At 54.5% G+C, this 14,536-nt stretch overlaps 7 protein-coding genes across 7 annotated transcripts; 5 read left to right on the top strand and 2 right to left on the bottom strand.

The window, feature by feature from the left end:
• Positions 1-5: 5 nt before the first annotated feature.
• Positions 6-3,210, top strand: B0H18DRAFT_687168 (uncharacterized protein). The gene is made up of 12 exons (XM_048039183.1): positions 6-352; positions 402-654; positions 709-832; positions 883-953; positions 1,007-1,135; positions 1,188-1,460; positions 1,513-1,609; positions 1,657-1,793; positions 1,850-2,106; positions 2,162-2,257; positions 2,313-2,579; positions 2,638-3,210. The coding sequence occupies exons 1-12, from the start codon at positions 155-157 to the stop codon at positions 2,965-2,967; spliced, it is 2,232 nt and encodes a 743-aa protein (XP_047888612.1). The 5' UTR covers positions 6-154; the 3' UTR covers positions 2,968-3,210.
• On the bottom strand, positions 2,973-3,909 carry B0H18DRAFT_1086977 (uncharacterized protein; the record flags this gene model as incomplete). The annotated part of the gene is made up of 6 exons (XM_048032119.1): positions 2,973-3,035; positions 3,104-3,173; positions 3,228-3,310; positions 3,383-3,689; positions 3,745-3,809; positions 3,859-3,909. The coding sequence occupies 6 exons, from the start codon at positions 3,907-3,909 to the stop codon at positions 2,973-2,975; spliced, it is 639 nt and encodes a 212-aa protein (XP_047888611.1).
• A 274-nt stretch (positions 3,910-4,183) lies between these two features.
• B0H18DRAFT_1033271 (uncharacterized protein) lies at positions 4,184-4,733 on the bottom strand. Its single transcript, XM_048030167.1, has 2 exons — positions 4,547-4,733; positions 4,184-4,484 (listed from the first exon to the last, which is right to left on the bottom strand). The coding sequence occupies exons 1-2, from the start codon at positions 4,705-4,707 to the stop codon at positions 4,340-4,342; spliced, it is 306 nt and encodes a 101-aa protein (XP_047888610.1). The 5' UTR covers positions 4,708-4,733; the 3' UTR covers positions 4,184-4,339.
• A 677-nt stretch (positions 4,734-5,410) lies between these two features.
• On the top strand, positions 5,411-6,762 carry B0H18DRAFT_687078 (uncharacterized protein). Its single transcript, XM_048039182.1, has 3 exons — positions 5,411-5,923; positions 5,975-6,139; positions 6,192-6,762. The coding sequence occupies exons 1-3, from the start codon at positions 5,765-5,767 to the stop codon at positions 6,618-6,620; spliced, it is 753 nt and encodes a 250-aa protein (XP_047888609.1). The 5' UTR covers positions 5,411-5,764; the 3' UTR covers positions 6,621-6,762.
• On the top strand, positions 6,355-8,080 carry B0H18DRAFT_1033265 (P-loop containing nucleoside triphosphate hydrolase protein). Its single transcript, XM_048030166.1, has 6 exons — positions 6,355-6,730; positions 6,751-6,782; positions 6,833-7,122; positions 7,182-7,274; positions 7,329-7,703; positions 7,760-8,080. The coding sequence occupies exons 1-6, from the start codon at positions 6,641-6,643 to the stop codon at positions 8,020-8,022; spliced, it is 1,143 nt and encodes a 380-aa protein (XP_047888608.1). The 5' UTR covers positions 6,355-6,640; the 3' UTR covers positions 8,023-8,080.
• Positions 8,081-9,337: 1,257 nt separating this feature from the next.
• On the top strand, positions 9,338-11,597 carry B0H18DRAFT_687054 (P-loop containing nucleoside triphosphate hydrolase protein). The gene is made up of 6 exons (XM_048039181.1): positions 9,338-9,573; positions 9,627-10,455; positions 10,516-10,805; positions 10,869-10,961; positions 11,013-11,161; positions 11,225-11,597. The coding sequence occupies exons 2-6, from the start codon at positions 9,815-9,817 to the stop codon at positions 11,450-11,452; spliced, it is 1,401 nt and encodes a 466-aa protein (XP_047888607.1). The 5' UTR covers positions 9,338-9,573; positions 9,627-9,814; the 3' UTR covers positions 11,453-11,597.
• A 1,509-nt stretch (positions 11,598-13,106) lies between these two features.
• B0H18DRAFT_1033254 (uncharacterized protein) lies at positions 13,107-13,509 on the top strand. Its single transcript, XM_048030165.1, has one exon. It carries the CDS (start codon positions 13,224-13,226, stop codon positions 13,377-13,379), a length of 156 nt encoding a protein of 51 aa, XP_047888606.1. The 5' UTR covers positions 13,107-13,223; the 3' UTR covers positions 13,380-13,509.
• Positions 13,510-14,536: the final 1,027 nt, after the last annotated feature.

Raw genomic sequence — 14,536 nt, 5'->3', positions numbered from 1 at the left:
AAACCGCTAAAACCCGCAAACATGCTTCTGGCCAGTCAAGTCTTCAGTCAGAGGCAAAGCTTGAAAAGGTCGTACACCGCTCGAAGAAGGCGAAGTCGACATCCGTACTCTCGACCCTGCAGCTATATCGCGTTCCGACAGGAGGAAGCAGAGGATGCCTACATTGCCTATCTGGAATCCAAGCTCGGATACCGTAAGGGAGGGAAGCAAGGTGCGAAGTATGGGAAGGGAGAGGACGATGGTCTCGACGGTACGAGCCTCCTTGCAGTATGGCGAACTCGCTATATCTGCTCCCATAGATCTTTTCCAGGACCTCGATACTATCGAGGCGACAATATTGCCTGCCTCCAAGGTATGTGTTTCGGTCGCCTAGCTCACCGCAAACACTCACTATTCCTTAGTCCGCCATCCATGAGCTGGAGGAGGGATCATCTGAGTCTGACGCTGAGTCTGACATTGACGCAAAGAGTGGTACAGAAGATGAGTCCCCTGCAGACAAAGAAGAAGACTTGGAGACGAGTGACGCGTCAGACCCAAATGAAGACGAGGAATGGGGCGGCATACAGGAGGATGATAGCTCAGACAGCGCAGATGATGATTTGAAATATGTGGTTTCTCGTGAACATCCTAGTCCGGCCTCCGTGCAAACGTCTGGTTCGTATTCCATTAGTTTTATCCCACTTGCTGTGGTCCCTGATGCTTGGTCAGTAGCAGCGACACCGAGTGGGCGTTACGTTCCTCCACACTTGAGGAATCGCACCAAGGATGAAGATGCGGCTCCATCCGAGGCACAGCTGAAGCTCACGAGGCAGTTGAAGGGATTACTTAACCGGTGCGCCTCATTCGCGCGTCGACATACTCCCACTGATGCTTGCCACGAAGACTGAGCGAACAGAACATTGCGTCAATAGTGGATGGTGTCGAGGAGATATATCGTAACCATCGACGACACGGTCAGTACACGTCTGCCTCTTTGCACGTTCGTCTGATGATCTTCGGCGCGCAGACGTGACTTCCACCCTGACCACACTCATCGTGGATGGGATCTCTGCCCATTCAATGCTTCTCGACTCTTATGTTGTCCTTCATTCCGCGTTCATCTCCGCTCTCCACAAATTGGTTGGCATCGAATTTGGTCCGTGATTTACTGAACAGAGGCCCGGAACTTGTACTGATCGTGCTTCCAGCCGCGTACTTCGTCCAGAACTCCGTTGCATCATATGAGCGCCATTTCGCAGAGGTACAGAACGGGCAATCACCGAGCCCACCGATATCTGAGGCGAAGCTGGAGGAGGGTGCTGGAACCATCGGCAAGGAGGCCTCCAATCTCATCGTCCTGCTCTCGGAACTTTACAACTTTCAGGTCATCTCTTGCGTGTTGGTGTACGACATCATCCGCGACCTGTTGGATGGCGACCTCACGGAGTTCAGAATAGAACTGTTGCTGAAGATCACGAGAAGTGGGTGTTGCTTGTCAGCATGGTCCTGCGTTCGGCTTCTGACTAGGGGCAGATTCCGGACAACAGTTGCGGCAGGACGACCCGACGGCTCTCAAGAGCATCATACAAATCGTGCAGTCGAAGCTACCAAGCCAACCAAATGCAATGAGGTTAGTTTGAACCGCGCCTCAGCGTATTCACTCTGACGAGCTGCTAGCTCCCGAGCGCGCTTCATGGTCGAGACATTGACCAACCTCAAGAACAACAAGGTCAAGAACGCTGGGAGCACTCCAGGGGCAGAGACGGTTGAACGTCTCAAGAAGTTCCTCTCGGGATTGAGCAAGAAACGTCATGGTACGCTAACAACGGCTGTCATAGAGCACTGGGCAACCACTGACGTATATCTGCAGTGTTGTCGCACGAGCCTCTCCGTGTGAGCCTTGACGATCTTCACAACTCGGAGAGCAAGGGCAAGTGGTGGCTCGTCGGAGCAGCCTGGGGAGGCGATCCGCTCGTGGAGCGCCAAGAAGCTCAGCGCGAGGTTTCGGGCAAGACAAACGTAGATGCAGAGGCGATCAGCGAGAACACCCTGCTGAAGCTGGCGCGGAAACAAGGGATGAACACTGATATTCGGAGAGGGATCTTCGTCGTGCTCATGAGCAGTGAGGTACGTTATCGTCTGGGTTGCACGACTGTAGGGATCATGCTCATAGTCAATATAGGACTACGTGGATGCCTGCGAACGACTGTCCCAGCTCAAGCTGACTGAGGTCCAGCAACGCGAGGCCATCCGCGTCATCTTACACTGTTGCGGCAACGTGCGTCGTTCTCTTCTCATGTGCGCCCCCCCCCCGCTCATAGAACACCCCACAGGAAAAGACGTACAACCCGTACTACACGCTCGTCGGGCAGCAACTCTGTCGAACCTCTCATTCGCACAGGATTACATTACAGTTCTGCCTGTGGGACTTCCTCCGCGACCTCGGCGAGACGAGCGTAGGCGGCGCGGAGGTCATCAAGAACCTCGGCGAGGATGCAGGGTTCGACGTGAAGAGCATCTCGTCGACGAGGCTACGGAACGTCGCTAGAGCGTACGGGTGGTGGATCGCTAAAGATTGCTGCACACTCGCGATCCTCAAGGTTCGTAGCATGATGAAGCATATCTTTTGCGACGTATTGATCAATTCGTGCGATATAGCCCGTCGACTTCACCGTCCTGAGGCCCCAGTCACAGAAGTTCCTCAAGGAGCTCCTCACCCAAGTCTTCGTCAGCACTCAGGTTTCCACTCCGCTACTCAGCGCGGACCCGAGCGCGCTTCCGACCACCCGGAATAGAGGAGCCCTCGAAGAGGCCTTCATCAAAGCCACGCGGGTACAGAACCTTGCGGTGGGCCTCATCTACTTCCTTAGCGAGACATTCCGAGGGAAGGACGCGGGCGATGACAACGGTTCATCAAGTGGGCGAGTCAGGTGGCGAGAGATACGTTGCGGACAGGGATGGACGTCGTTGCGGGGTTGTAGCAGATGATGGCTTTAGACCTGCTTTTGGAATGCAACGCTGGAATAGACGTTGCCGCTTTTGCCGCCAAAGAGAAGCTCGGGAAGGGGATACGAGAACTGCGTGTGCGGTCGTGAGCAGGTGTATCAGACGGTGTCACGGAGACGTACTGGTACGTCAACCCGGTCTCCGATGTGGCGAACTTCGACATGAGTTCCTCTCTGTGAAATTGCAGGCTGAGGTGATGGGAAGTGAGTACGGCCGGAGCTTGAGAGGAATGGAACATACACGTTATGAGGAAGTACCCTCCGTGCTTCACAACCCTCCCTACTCTGGATGGGTAGCCGTCTGCAATATTCGTCCCGTGCTCATCCTGTCCTGCCAAGCAATCGCATCGAATGTACCCTTGTCAAGGACGAGATCCCACGCCCTATTTCCTGTACACCATCCAGCAAGGGACGTCTTCCGCAAGGAAGTCGCACACCGCAAACGTGATTGCCCCGGGTCCTGTCACACTCGCGTCCTCGTGTTCCTCCTTCTCTTGCTGCTTAGATGTGGCGATCGCCGCTGCGAGCTTCACCGCGTCCGCGCTGTAATCCACGCCGCGATCCGCTCTGCCGCGAACCCGCTTCGTGCAGCGCGAAGAGGAGATTGCCGTTCCCGGCGCCGACCTCGAGGATGTATGGCGATGGTCGGTGGGGACGTGATCCAGAGCCCAGTCTACCATTTTCTCCACACTGTCCTCGCCGAACCTGCAAGGCGAGGTGGCCTATGGGTAGGTGATATAGAGAGGGGTGGAGCACTTACCACACTTCACCCTCGTCCCCGATCTCTTCGAAGTTCACTAGCTCCGAAGATACACGCCATCCCAGCTGCGGAGAGCGAACTGTTTGCACGATCAGCGAGATATCATTGGTACACGTACTGTTCCTTCGTCCCAAGCTTGGATGGCGGCAGGTCGATCGAGGACATGGAGGCTGAATGAGAAGAGCACATATGCTTAGTCAGCACACTGCAGACAATATTCTTGGGTGACGGTGAGCGTGAACTGAAGCTGAAAGGGATGCGGACCTGCCCGTGTCTCGGAACGCAAGTTGGACTGACATTGCACTGATGTGGTACCGGGAAGTAGGTTGCACGCTGATTTGCGTGTTGCGTCCGATGGCGGTGTGAACATGCAGGAAGAAAAGCTATTGACGGCGGGCCGAGTCGAATTGTTCGTGCACTCAACGTGATGAGAGGGGAGCGAGTGGTTCGTCGGCCGAGTGGTGCTGGCATTATAAGGTATGGTACAGTAGAAACATGTTACATCGTGAACAGTAGGACTGCTAACCGAGTGAATACAGCGGGCAATCGTTATAACAACGACGAGCAACGCACCTGGCACCAGAAGACCATCCTGCTACCTCTTCTCCAATTTCTCAAGCATGTCTTTTGCCTCGTTGATTTTACTGGCGAGGTATGGCGAACCGCCGCGGTCGGGATGGTTGGCGAGCATGATCTGGCGGTGTGCGTCCTTGATCTTGGTCCTTAGTTGCGGATTATCTCTGTAGACGTGTATATTCCGTCAACGTATGAGCATGCGTGCGAGCTGCCAAAGGGTTCGTACTTGAGTCCAAGGATCGCAATGGCTTCTTTGCGGTCCATCTTCACCTTGAAGCCGCCCTTCACCCATTGCTCAGCGGCACCTTGGCCAGCTCTGCGCATCATCTGCCTGCCTACAACGGCCGCCGCGATGGCGCCGACACCAAAGAGGAAAGGCGTCGCCATGAGAGAGCAAGAAGCGGATAGGTCTGAAGTGAGGAATCAGAGGATGTGGAATGACCGAGCGCGTGCGCGCTCGTGACGGTCGTGGCGACAGTGACTGACAGAGCGCCCGTGCGTCGACCTCTCGCCGAACGCTCATCGCTGCAAGTACCAGTGTACAACTTCGAGTGTGGTCCACCCTGTTTACGACTCTCCTCGCATAAAAGGATCGATTTATGACGTATTCAGAGAGTCTAGGGTTCACCATCGAGTCACGACGCCAGAAATCACTTCTACCAGCAGCGACCGCCATGCCTGTTGGAAGCCCGGTGCGTCCAATTTAACGACACAAACCCCGGCTGGAAGGCCTTGAGATGAGACTACCACCCACAGATGACGCATCTGCAGAAGCGACGCTGATGCATATAATAACTTAAGGTTTGTCGCCTTGAGGCATTTATCCCAGGGTCTTCATGAACACATCCACGCGAGAGCCATAACAACAGCTGCGATACGCGTTGGGCGTCGCTGGCTCGTATAAGGACCGCCGTGGACGCCGTGTTGCCATCCCACAACATGGTACGCCGCAGCTGGACTCTAGAGCAAACGCTCTTCAGGGCCCCTCACCCTGAGGTGCTCGTGATGGAAGTGGACGAGTCAGACCTCGTCAACTTTCCTCTCGACGCTCTGACCGCCTTGTCCGACGACGCGTTGGGAGTGGCTTGCATCCAAGGTGCTAGAGGTCAACTGACCCACATATCCTTTGCAACCCCCACACACGTTCTATGTGTCCGTATGTCCAGCCCCGCGTTGTCTTCTAGGGTGAGCTACGACAAACGAGTGGCACCTAACCCCCAACAATATCCGCGAGGCCGCGGGACTCTTCGCGAGATGCTCTTGGAAAGTGGGGAGCACCGCAAACTGGGATTCGATATGCACAAGATCGCCTTGGCACTTTACTATGACTTCGAGTTGACGATATCCAATGCCATAGACATACACTCAGCATGGTGTGATAGTCGTCGGCAGGTCGTGGACTTGTTCGTGGAGTCGGCAGGGGGCGAGCGGGAGGTGCACAGACATGCTTTTTCGATGCTTTATTGGTGCTGGATTCGAGGGAGGTGGCGTACGGAACCTCGCTCTGCGGGCATGGGCCGCTTGTCAAGTTGGTTTACTGCCAGGGGCGATCACACGGCTACAGAGGGCTGCTACAATCGATACGATGGACATACCGAGACAAGTGAGCTTCTCATCGCTGTCCTCCTTGTTCGTTTGACCTGAACCCAGACAGGATCTCAGTTGGTTGGCTAAGTTTACTCGCATATCGTGGCAGCTATACGCTCTCAAGCCCTCCAAAGTCAAGAATGACGTTCACGCCGAGTTCAGCAAACAGGATGATATACTGAATGTCAATCAGACACGCTTCAAGACGCGCATGAGGGATGGCGGCAACCAGGTATACGTCCTTCCACGACAGAATGCATATAAACTGACGGATGTCCTCGCAGAAACTGCATGTCGAGTTCAATCTGCAGAATGGCGCTACAGTCACCACTCAAGGGCGCGTCAATGAAGTGCATGGCAGATCGGCGAGGATCAGTATACACAAGCCGGTCGCCGCGTCCGCCACGATCAAGAGTATTGTCACGATTGGCAAAGATCCTCCGACCTATGCTGAGTCGGAGCGTGACCTCATTGTACTGTCGGTGTTGCAGCGAACGCTTCCGTTCTTTCAGCAGCCTATCGTCCACAAGATCTTCGACCAGTCCTCACCCGGGCGCCCGCGTGAGCCCAACACATCGGATTACGAGATCCACCTCGCGGGTCGACGCCTCAACGACTCGCAAGCCGCGGCAGTCGACCGGATAATCTCTGATGACCCGGACGACCAGATTTGTTTAGTGCTTGGCCGCCAGGCACGGGTAAGACGACAGTGATCGCTGCGTCAGTCGTCGACATGGCGGAGCATCCTACGAAGAAACACAACATCTGGCTGCTCGCCCAGTCGAATGTCGCCGTCAAAAACATTGCTGAAAAGCTCGCAGACGTCGATTCCTCGACTTCAAGATTCTGGTGTCTCGAGACTTCCATTTCGATTGGTGAGATTAGTTCCCTTTATTTGCTCGCTGGACCTTACGCCCTCACAAAGGCACGAACACCTGTATACGAAGATCGAGAGGAACGTCATACGCTCGGATGCCTTCGGCGATCATGTCGTCGGTTCTGAGAGGCTGCTCCTTGGATCGACAGTTATCTTGTGCACTCTTAGTATGCTCTCAAGTCAGCGCTTGGCCACGTCGGGCTACACCCGCCTGGTTCCTGTCGAAACAGTGATCGTGGATGAGGCCAGCCAGATCGAGCTCGGCGACTACTTGCCATTGCTAGGCCGCTTCGATCGCAGCATCAAGAAGCTCGTCTTCATTGGAGACGACAAACAACGTGAGTGGACTTGCTGGCTGGTCGTTGCGCAAGAACTAACTAGCTGAGCGTAATTGCAGTTGCACCATATGGACAAGACGATCTAGGTGACATGCCCAGCATCTTCGAGTTGCAACATCTACGACAAGATGCCTTGTTTCTCGACGTACAATGTACGTGTAGTTTGCTTGCGTCTTCAGCCACATGAGTGACCCGTCTACATACAGACCGAATGCCAAAGCCGATCGGTACATTCATATCGAAGCACGTGTATGGCAGTCGCCTGAAGACAAGCCACTCCATAAACTCTCGACGGTCGTGCCTTCTCGTAGACGTTAGTCACGGGAGGGAAGCGAGGTCTGGTAAGAGCTGGGTCGTAAGTCTAATAGAAGTGATCCGACGACGTATGCTGACGGAGCTGGCGTTACAGAACAACGCTGAAGCAGATGCCATCGTGGTGATAGCGAGGAAATTCCATGCACAGGGGAAGACATACCGCGTTATCACGCCTTACGATGCACAGCGCAACGCCTTGGAGCGGAAGCTGAAAGATGCGAAGCTCCCTTGGGAGAATAAGTGTTTCAATGTCGACTCGTTCCAGGGTGAGAAACAAGCTGTGCTCAGCAAATGACGGGCTGACACGCCGACATATTTCCAGGTAATGAGGAGGACTACGTTCTTATCTCCGTCGTGCGGTCGAACAATGTTGGGTTCCTCAACAACTTGCGGAGAACGAATGTCATGCTCTCACGCTGCAAGCGCGCCATGGTCGTCTGCACGAGCCGGGCATTCATGGAGGGGAAGGCCAGGTCCTCGCTTCTGGGCAAACTCGCGAAGGAATGGCCGGACGGATGGGTTTCGTGGCGGGACATGTTGCAGGGCGGTTCTCACGGGGTGCACCCTTTGACCTCGTTGCCTTAGTCGCTCGTTATCTTGCTTCATGTCATTTAAAGATACCATCTATGAATGTTTACGTCAGATCCGCGCTTTGACCAACCCCGCAGTGGTCCGTCTGTTCTGGCACGTCGAGAGTCTTGAGGCCACGCGCGGTTCTGCAAGCCGCGCGCCACCCATTTTTCTTAGTTCGGGCAGGGCTTTTCACCGTTTATAACACTGACAGCATTTATATTCACTGTTTTACCCAGTACATTTCCTGAGATGAACCCTGTGCAGAAAAGGGATTCCCGTCCTCATTGTCTGAAATGAGGATGCGGAAAGACGGTCAGCGTGCGCGCTCGTGACAGTCACGTGACGGTGACAGCCGTGGTGACCTAGCGCCCCAGTGTTTCCCTCTCACCGGCACCGAACCTGCACCGAACGCTCATTGCTGCAAGGTACCAGTGCATACAGCTTCGGCGGTAGTCCACCGTAGTCCACCTTAGGTCCACCCTTACTTATCACAACCCTCCTCGCACACGAGGATCAATTTCGGTGGATCTAGAGACTTCAAGGTTTGACGTTGAGCCACGACGCCAGAAATCACTTCGACCAGCAATGCCCCATGCCTGTTGGGAGGCCCGGTGCGTCCATGTTAACCAACGCGATGTTCGGCAGATGATCCTTCCACGATGATTCATCTTTGATACAAGAAAGGACTCACCAATACCACCCGCAGATTCGATGCGGCGCTTCAGAAGCGACGCCGCTGATGTACATATATAAGGTTTCCGCCTTGAGGCACATATCCCAGGGTTTTCATGCATGTCCACACGAAGCTCTGCATGACAACAACTGCGGTGCACGTTGGGCGTCGGTGGCTCGTATAAGGGCTGCCGCTGAGTTGGACAGCCTGTAATTTTCCCCCAGATCATGGTACGCCGCAACTGGACTCTCCACCAAACGCTCCTCAGGGCCTCTCACCCCGAGGTGCTCGTGATGGAAGTCGACGAGTCTGATCTCGTCGATTTTTCGCTCGGCGCGCTGTTTGATCCCTCTGAAGACGTCTTGGGGGTAGCGTGCACTCAGGGCTTCAAAGGCATATTGACGCACATCGCTTTCGCAACCCCAACGCGTGTACTGTGTATCCGCATGCCTAGTTCAACATCGACTTTCAAGGCGAAGAACCGCAAATCAGCAAGGGCGAGTTCTCAGCAGCCTCCTCCAGGCCGCGCAGTCCTCCTGAAGATGCTCCTCCACGGTGCTGAGCACCGCAAGCTTGCATTTGACATGCACAGGCTAGCGCTAGCTCTGTACTACGATTTCAAGCTGACGCTTGTCAAGGGTGTGGACTTGAAGTCCATGCGGCCTGACGATCGGCAGTCGCTATCCATGCTTGTGAAGTTGTTGGGTGGCGAGCAGAATGTGAACAAGGAGGCCATTGCAGATGCCTTCTTGGGTAAAGCCTTCGAGGCTCGTAGTGTTCACAACCTCGCCTTACGGGCGTGGGCGGCGTGCCAGACTGGGTCACTGCCTCAGTCGACCAGCCAGCTTCAGAGTGCTGCTTTAATCAATACGACGGCGATCCCCACGGATGTAAGTGCAACCTGCGTGCTCTTCATATGTGTGTTTGTCTGACTTTGCGCCAGCATATGAAGTGGCTCGCGAAGTTCACCCGTATAGCGTGGCAGCTATACGCTCTCAAGCCGACGAGGGTGAAGAACGACGTCCGTGCGGACTTTAGCCAGAAGAACGACCAACTGCACCTCCAGCAGACACGATTCAAGACACGCATGAGGACATCTCGGAACCAGGTACTCATTGACCCTTTGTGTACATGCCTCTACTAGTACATCCGCCGACGAACGTGTTCCAGGTTTTACAGGTGCAGTATGGGACGAAGAACAGTTCCGTAAAGACCGCCGAGGGGCGCGCCATTCGTGTCTCGGGGAAGTCTGCCAGTATCACGCTGAACGCGTCGGTCGCGTCGACCGCCAAGATCTTCGGTGTCGTGACAGTCGGACGGGAAGACCCGACAGCTGCTGAGAAGATGCGCGAGGCGATTGTGTTGGAAGTGTTGCAGCGAAAGCTTTCGTTCTTCGAACAAAACATCGTCCGCAAGATCTTCGAGCGTCCCCCTTCCAAGCGTGCGCGGAGACACAAACCCTCCAACCGTTCACAGGCAGAAGTCTATCTCGAAGGTCGACGTCTTAACGACACGCAGGCTGCAGCAGTCAACCGAATCATGTCGGCGAGCCCGGACGATCAGGTTTGCTTGGTGCATGGACCTCCTGGCACAGGCAAAACGACCGTCATAGCTGCATCCGTCATCGAGTTGATGAACCTTCCGAAGAAGAATCGTGGTATCTGGTTGGTTGCACAATCGAACGTCGCCGTGAAGAATATCGCGGAGAAGCTCGCGCGCGTCGATTTTCTTGACTTCAAGGTCTTAGTCTCGAAGGATTTCCATTTCGAATGGTGAGTTTAAACAGTCGCTTTGGCCGTCGCCGCGGCAGCTTACAGTATCCCTCCGCAAAGGCACGAGCACCTGTACGAGCAGATTGAACACAACGTCATACGCTCGGATGAATTCTCTGAAGACATCGTAGGCACCGAGAGGTTGCTGCTAGGATCGAAAGTTGTCTTATGTACGCTCAGTATGCTTTCGGCGCCGCGCGTGATCACGGCAGGCTTCACTCGCCTTGTTCCTGTCGAAACTGTGATCGTCGACGAAGCCAGTCAAATCGAGCTCGGCGACTATCTGCCCCTGCTGGGCCGCTTCAGTCACAGCCTCGAGAAACTGGTCTTCATCGGAGACGACAAACAGCGTGAGTCCGCAGGTTCAAAGCTTCACGCATCGAGTGGGGATTAATGCTATAAGTGGGACCCAGTGGCGCCATTTGGGCAAGATGACTTGGGTGAGCTATCTAGCATCTTCGAGATGCAGCATCTGCGGCAAGATGCCATTTTCCTCGACACGCAATGTACGTTCCTTTGCTAGTTTACCTGGTGTGCGACTCATGATCTGTTCACAGACCGAATGCCGATACCGATCGGCGAGTTCATCTCCAGGCATGTGTACGGCAATAATCTCAAGACGAGCCACGACGAAATGGATCGACGCTCCTGTATTCTCATTGACGTTAGTCATGGGAAGGAGACAAAATCCAGTAACAGTTGGACCGTAAGCGCCACCTTGGCATATTCACTGTTTGGACGGCATTACGCTGACACATTTGCACTGCAGAATGACGCAGAGGCCACTGCCATCGTCGTTGTTGCGAGAAAGTTCCACGCGGAAGGAAAGACATACCGCGTGATCACTCCTTACGACGCACAACGCAACGTCCTGGAGCGAAAGCTGAAGGCCGCGAATCTTCCCTGGGAGAACAAATGCTTCAATGTCGACTCGTTCCAAGGTGAGAATCAGACTGTGCTCTTAGGACGCCAGGTTGACACATCGTCGCTTCGCTAGGCAACGAAGACGACTACATCCTCATCTCCGTCGTTCGTTCGGACAAGATCGGCTTCCTCACCAACTTACGGCGGACGAACGTCATGCTCTCGCGCTGCAAGCGCGGCATGGTCATCTGCACGAGCAGGGCTTTCATGGAGAAGGCCAAGTCGTCGCTCGTGGGCCAACTCGCGAAGGAATGGGCGGACGGATGGATTTCGTGGCGGGATGCGTTGCAGGGGAGGTTCTAACGGGGTGCACCTTTTGACCTCGTTTGCCTTAGTCGCTCATTTCAAGACACCATCTATGAATGTCATTGTCCGATCGTTGTCTGCGCTTTGACCACCGCCGCAGCGGTCCTTCCGTTCTGGCACGTTGTCGAGACTGTAGAGGCCACGCGCGGTGCTGTAACCCGTCACCCAGGTTGACTCTCATCCACCATGGCTCATGTCTCGGACTCCGTTCGTTACCTTGCGTCAACATTCCTCGTTTGCCTCGACCTACATCACATCAAGTCCAGTCAGGTGTGTCTGTCCGCTCTGATTTTCCGTGTCGGTCTTCATGTGATAGCGGAAACCCACAAAAAGAACGTACATATGCATATCCTCTCGTCGTCGCCGCATCATTGCTGAGATACACATAGCGCGGAGCAAACAGTCTGAAGTCGTAGCGCATACATCGAAGTTACCGTGATTTCGAATCACTGCAGTAGCGAGTGTCGCTTCATGTTGCAGCGCAGCGGCAGGCTCTCTGAACTGATCTTATCGGCTCAGTCTCCGAGTCGGGGGTATGCATCCTCAGGCTATAGATCTGTGATCGTCAGCTAGTCCGAGCACTCAAATACGGTACACTATGAGCTGTGCGATGACGGGTTTTTCACAGCATATTAACGGTATATCCAATGTTGTGATTTCTATCGGCGCGCGGGGATGTCACAAAGTCGCTGTCTAGTTCACTGAATTTGGGCAGGGCTTTTCACTGTTGGTACACTGATAGAATGTACATTTAGTGTTTTGAGCAGTACATTTGATGTGTCTCGGAACTGGCAATATTAATGGCCGCGCTGAGGATGCGGACAGACAGGTGCTCGTGACAGTTGTGGCGACGGAGCGCCCGACCTCTCACCGAACGCTCATCGCTGCAAGATACTAGTGTGTACAGCTTCGACTGTCCACCCTTATCACAATTCTACCTGCACACGAGGATTAATTTATGGTGGATCCAGAGACTTCAAGGTTTGATGTAGAACCACGACGCCAGAAATCGCTTTTACCAGTAGCAACCGCCATGCCTGTTGGGAAGCCCGGTGCGTCCAAATCAGCCAACGCGATGCTCGTCCGACGGTCCTTCCACGATCGTTTTCCTTGGTCCGAGAAAGGTCTCGTCAACACTACCTGACGCGGCATCTTCAGAAGCGACACCGCTGATAGTACACATAAGGTTTTCCGCCTTGAGGCACATATCCCAGGGTCTTCATACGCATCCACGCGAAAGCTATCTCAACAACTGCGGTGCACGTTTGGTATCGATGGCTCGTATAAGGGTTGCCGCCCAGTTGGACGACGTGTACCATCCCCCACATCATGGTGCGCCGCAGCTGGACTCTCGACCAAACACTCCTTAGGGCCCCTCACCCTGAGGTGCTCGTGATGGAAGTTGACGAGTCCGACCTCGTCGACTTTCCTCTCGACGCGCTGTTTGATCACTCTGACGATGTCTTGGGCCTATCGTGTACTCAGGGCTCTAAAGGCATATTGACGCATATCGCCTTCGCGACCCCAACACACGTACTATGTGTTCGCATGACTGGCTCTGTGTCGTCCTCCAAGGCGAAGAAACGCAAAGCCGCAAGGGCGAATCCTCACCAGCTTCCGAGAGGTCGCGATATTCTGCAGACCATGCTCCTACACAGCGCGGAGCACCGCAAGCTCGCTTTCGACATGCATAAGCTGGCGCTAGCGCTGTATTATGATTTCGAGCTGACGGTTATCAGGGCTGTGGACCTGCAGTCCGCGCAGAATGAAGACCGCCAGTCACTAGACACACTTTTGTCGTTGTTGGGCGGTACAGGGGCGGTGTACAAAGCAGCCGTCACCGATAACTTCATAGGTAGAGCCTACGAGGCGCGTGGCGTCCAGAACCTTGCCTTGAGGGCGTGGGCGGCGCGCCAGGTTGGGTCACTGCCTCAGTGGACAAGCCCCCTTCAGAGCGTCGCTCTGGTCAACACAACTGTGATCCCTGTACATGTAGGTTTCGCCTTCATGCTTCTCCAGTATGTCTAACTCCCTGGGCTTTTTCTAGGACCTGAAACGACTTGCAAATGTCACTCGCATAGCGTGGCGCCTGCACGTCCTTAAGCCGACAAGAACGAAGAACGATGTCCGTACCAGCTTCAGGCAGAAGGACGGCCATTTGCAAGTCAGGCAGACACGATTCAAGACACGCATGAGAACTTCTGAGACCCAGGTACTCGAAGCTCGGGGATCTTTCGCGACGGCATCTTCATGTTCTGACGCACTTGTAGTTTCTGCAGGTGCAGTATGGGGCAAAAGACAGCCCTGCGAAGACCGCCCGAGGGCACGTCGATCGTGTCGAAGGAAAAATCGCCAAGATCACAGTCAACAAGTCCGTCGCGCCAACCGCTAAGATCGTTAGCATCGTGACAGTAGGCAGACAAGACCCGACGGCTGCTGAGAAGGAGCGCGAGGCGGTCGTATTGGAAGTGTTGCAGCAGAAACTTCTGTTCTTCGAACACGACATCGTCTGTAGGATCTTCGAGCGCCCCAAGCACGCGCGGAGACTCGAGTTATCGACAACTGGAGAACTCCATCTCGCCGGCAAACGTCTCAACGACTCGCAGGCCGCAGCAGTGCACCGTATAATATGCGAGCAAGCAAGTGATCGGGTGTGCTTGGTGCACGGACCCCCCGGCACAGGCAAGACGACGGTCATAGCTGCGTCAGTCCTCGAATTAATGAAGCGCGCGAAGAGCGCGAAGAAGGACAGCGGCATCTGGTTGGTAGCGCAATCGAACGTCGCCGTGAAGAACATTGCGGAGAAACTCGCCGGTGTCGATTTCTTCGACTTCAAAATCTTGGTTTCGAA

Source organism: Fomitopsis serialis, assembly GCF_022376445.1.
Source record: "Fomitopsis serialis strain Sig1Antser10 chromosome Unknown B0H18scaffold_96, whole genome shotgun sequence".
Taxonomy (NCBI): Eukaryota; Fungi; Basidiomycota; class Agaricomycetes; order Polyporales; family Fomitopsidaceae; genus Fomitopsis; species Fomitopsis serialis.
The sequence above is the reverse complement of the archived record's forward strand: the minus strand, read 5'-3'. Positions and strand labels throughout refer to the sequence as shown.

What these genes read in the sequence shown, in the direction of transcription:
- B0H18DRAFT_687168 (XM_048039183.1), top strand. Translation starts at nt 155, where the DNA reads ATGCCTACATTGCCTATCTGGAATCCAAGCTCGGATACCGTAAGGGAG. An exon ending in GGCCTCCGTGCAAACGTCTG is followed by an intron (nt 655 to 708) that starts GTTCGTATTCCA and finishes ATGCTTGGTCAG; the next exon opens with TAGCAGCGACACCGAGTGGG. An exon ending in AGCCAACCAAATGCAATGAG is followed by an intron (nt 1,610 to 1,656) that starts GTTAGTTTGAAC and finishes ACGAGCTGCTAG; the next exon opens with CTCCCGAGCGCGCTTCATGG.
- B0H18DRAFT_1033271 (XM_048030167.1), bottom strand. Translation starts at nt 4,707, where the DNA reads ATGGCGACGCCTTTCCTCTTTGGTGTCGGCGCCATCGCGGCGGCCGTT. An exon ending in ATTGCGATCCTTGGACTCAA is followed by an intron (nt 4,485 to 4,546) that starts GTACGAACCCTT and finishes ACACGTCTACAG; the next exon opens with AGATAATCCGCAACTAAGGA.
- B0H18DRAFT_687078 (XM_048039182.1), top strand. Translation starts at nt 5,765, where the DNA reads ATGCTTTTTCGATGCTTTATTGGTGCTGGATTCGAGGGAGGTGGCGTA. An exon ending in CGATGGACATACCGAGACAA is followed by an intron (nt 5,924 to 5,974) that starts GTGAGCTTCTCA and finishes GAACCCAGACAG; the next exon opens with GATCTCAGTTGGTTGGCTAA. An exon ending in TGAGGGATGGCGGCAACCAG is followed by an intron (nt 6,140 to 6,191) that starts GTATACGTCCTT and finishes ATGTCCTCGCAG; the next exon opens with AAACTGCATGTCGAGTTCAA.
- B0H18DRAFT_1033265 (XM_048030166.1), top strand. Translation starts at nt 6,641, where the DNA reads ATGGCGGAGCATCCTACGAAGAAACACAACATCTGGCTGCTCGCCCAG. An exon ending in CATTGGAGACGACAAACAAC is followed by an intron (nt 7,123 to 7,181) that starts GTGAGTGGACTT and finishes GCGTAATTGCAG; the next exon opens with TTGCACCATATGGACAAGAC. An exon ending in CTTGTTTCTCGACGTACAAT is followed by an intron (nt 7,275 to 7,328) that starts GTACGTGTAGTT and finishes GTCTACATACAG; the next exon opens with ACCGAATGCCAAAGCCGATC.
- B0H18DRAFT_687054 (XM_048039181.1), top strand. Translation starts at nt 9,815, where the DNA reads ATGCCTCTACTAGTACATCCGCCGACGAACGTGTTCCAGGTTTTACAG. An exon ending in CATTTTCCTCGACACGCAAT is followed by an intron (nt 10,962 to 11,012) that starts GTACGTTCCTTT and finishes ATCTGTTCACAG; the next exon opens with ACCGAATGCCGATACCGATC. An exon ending in AATCCAGTAACAGTTGGACC is followed by an intron (nt 11,162 to 11,224) that starts GTAAGCGCCACC and finishes TTTGCACTGCAG; the next exon opens with AATGACGCAGAGGCCACTGC.
- B0H18DRAFT_1033254 (XM_048030165.1), top strand. Translation starts at nt 13,224, where the DNA reads ATGTGTTCGCATGACTGGCTCTGTGTCGTCCTCCAAGGCGAAGAAACG.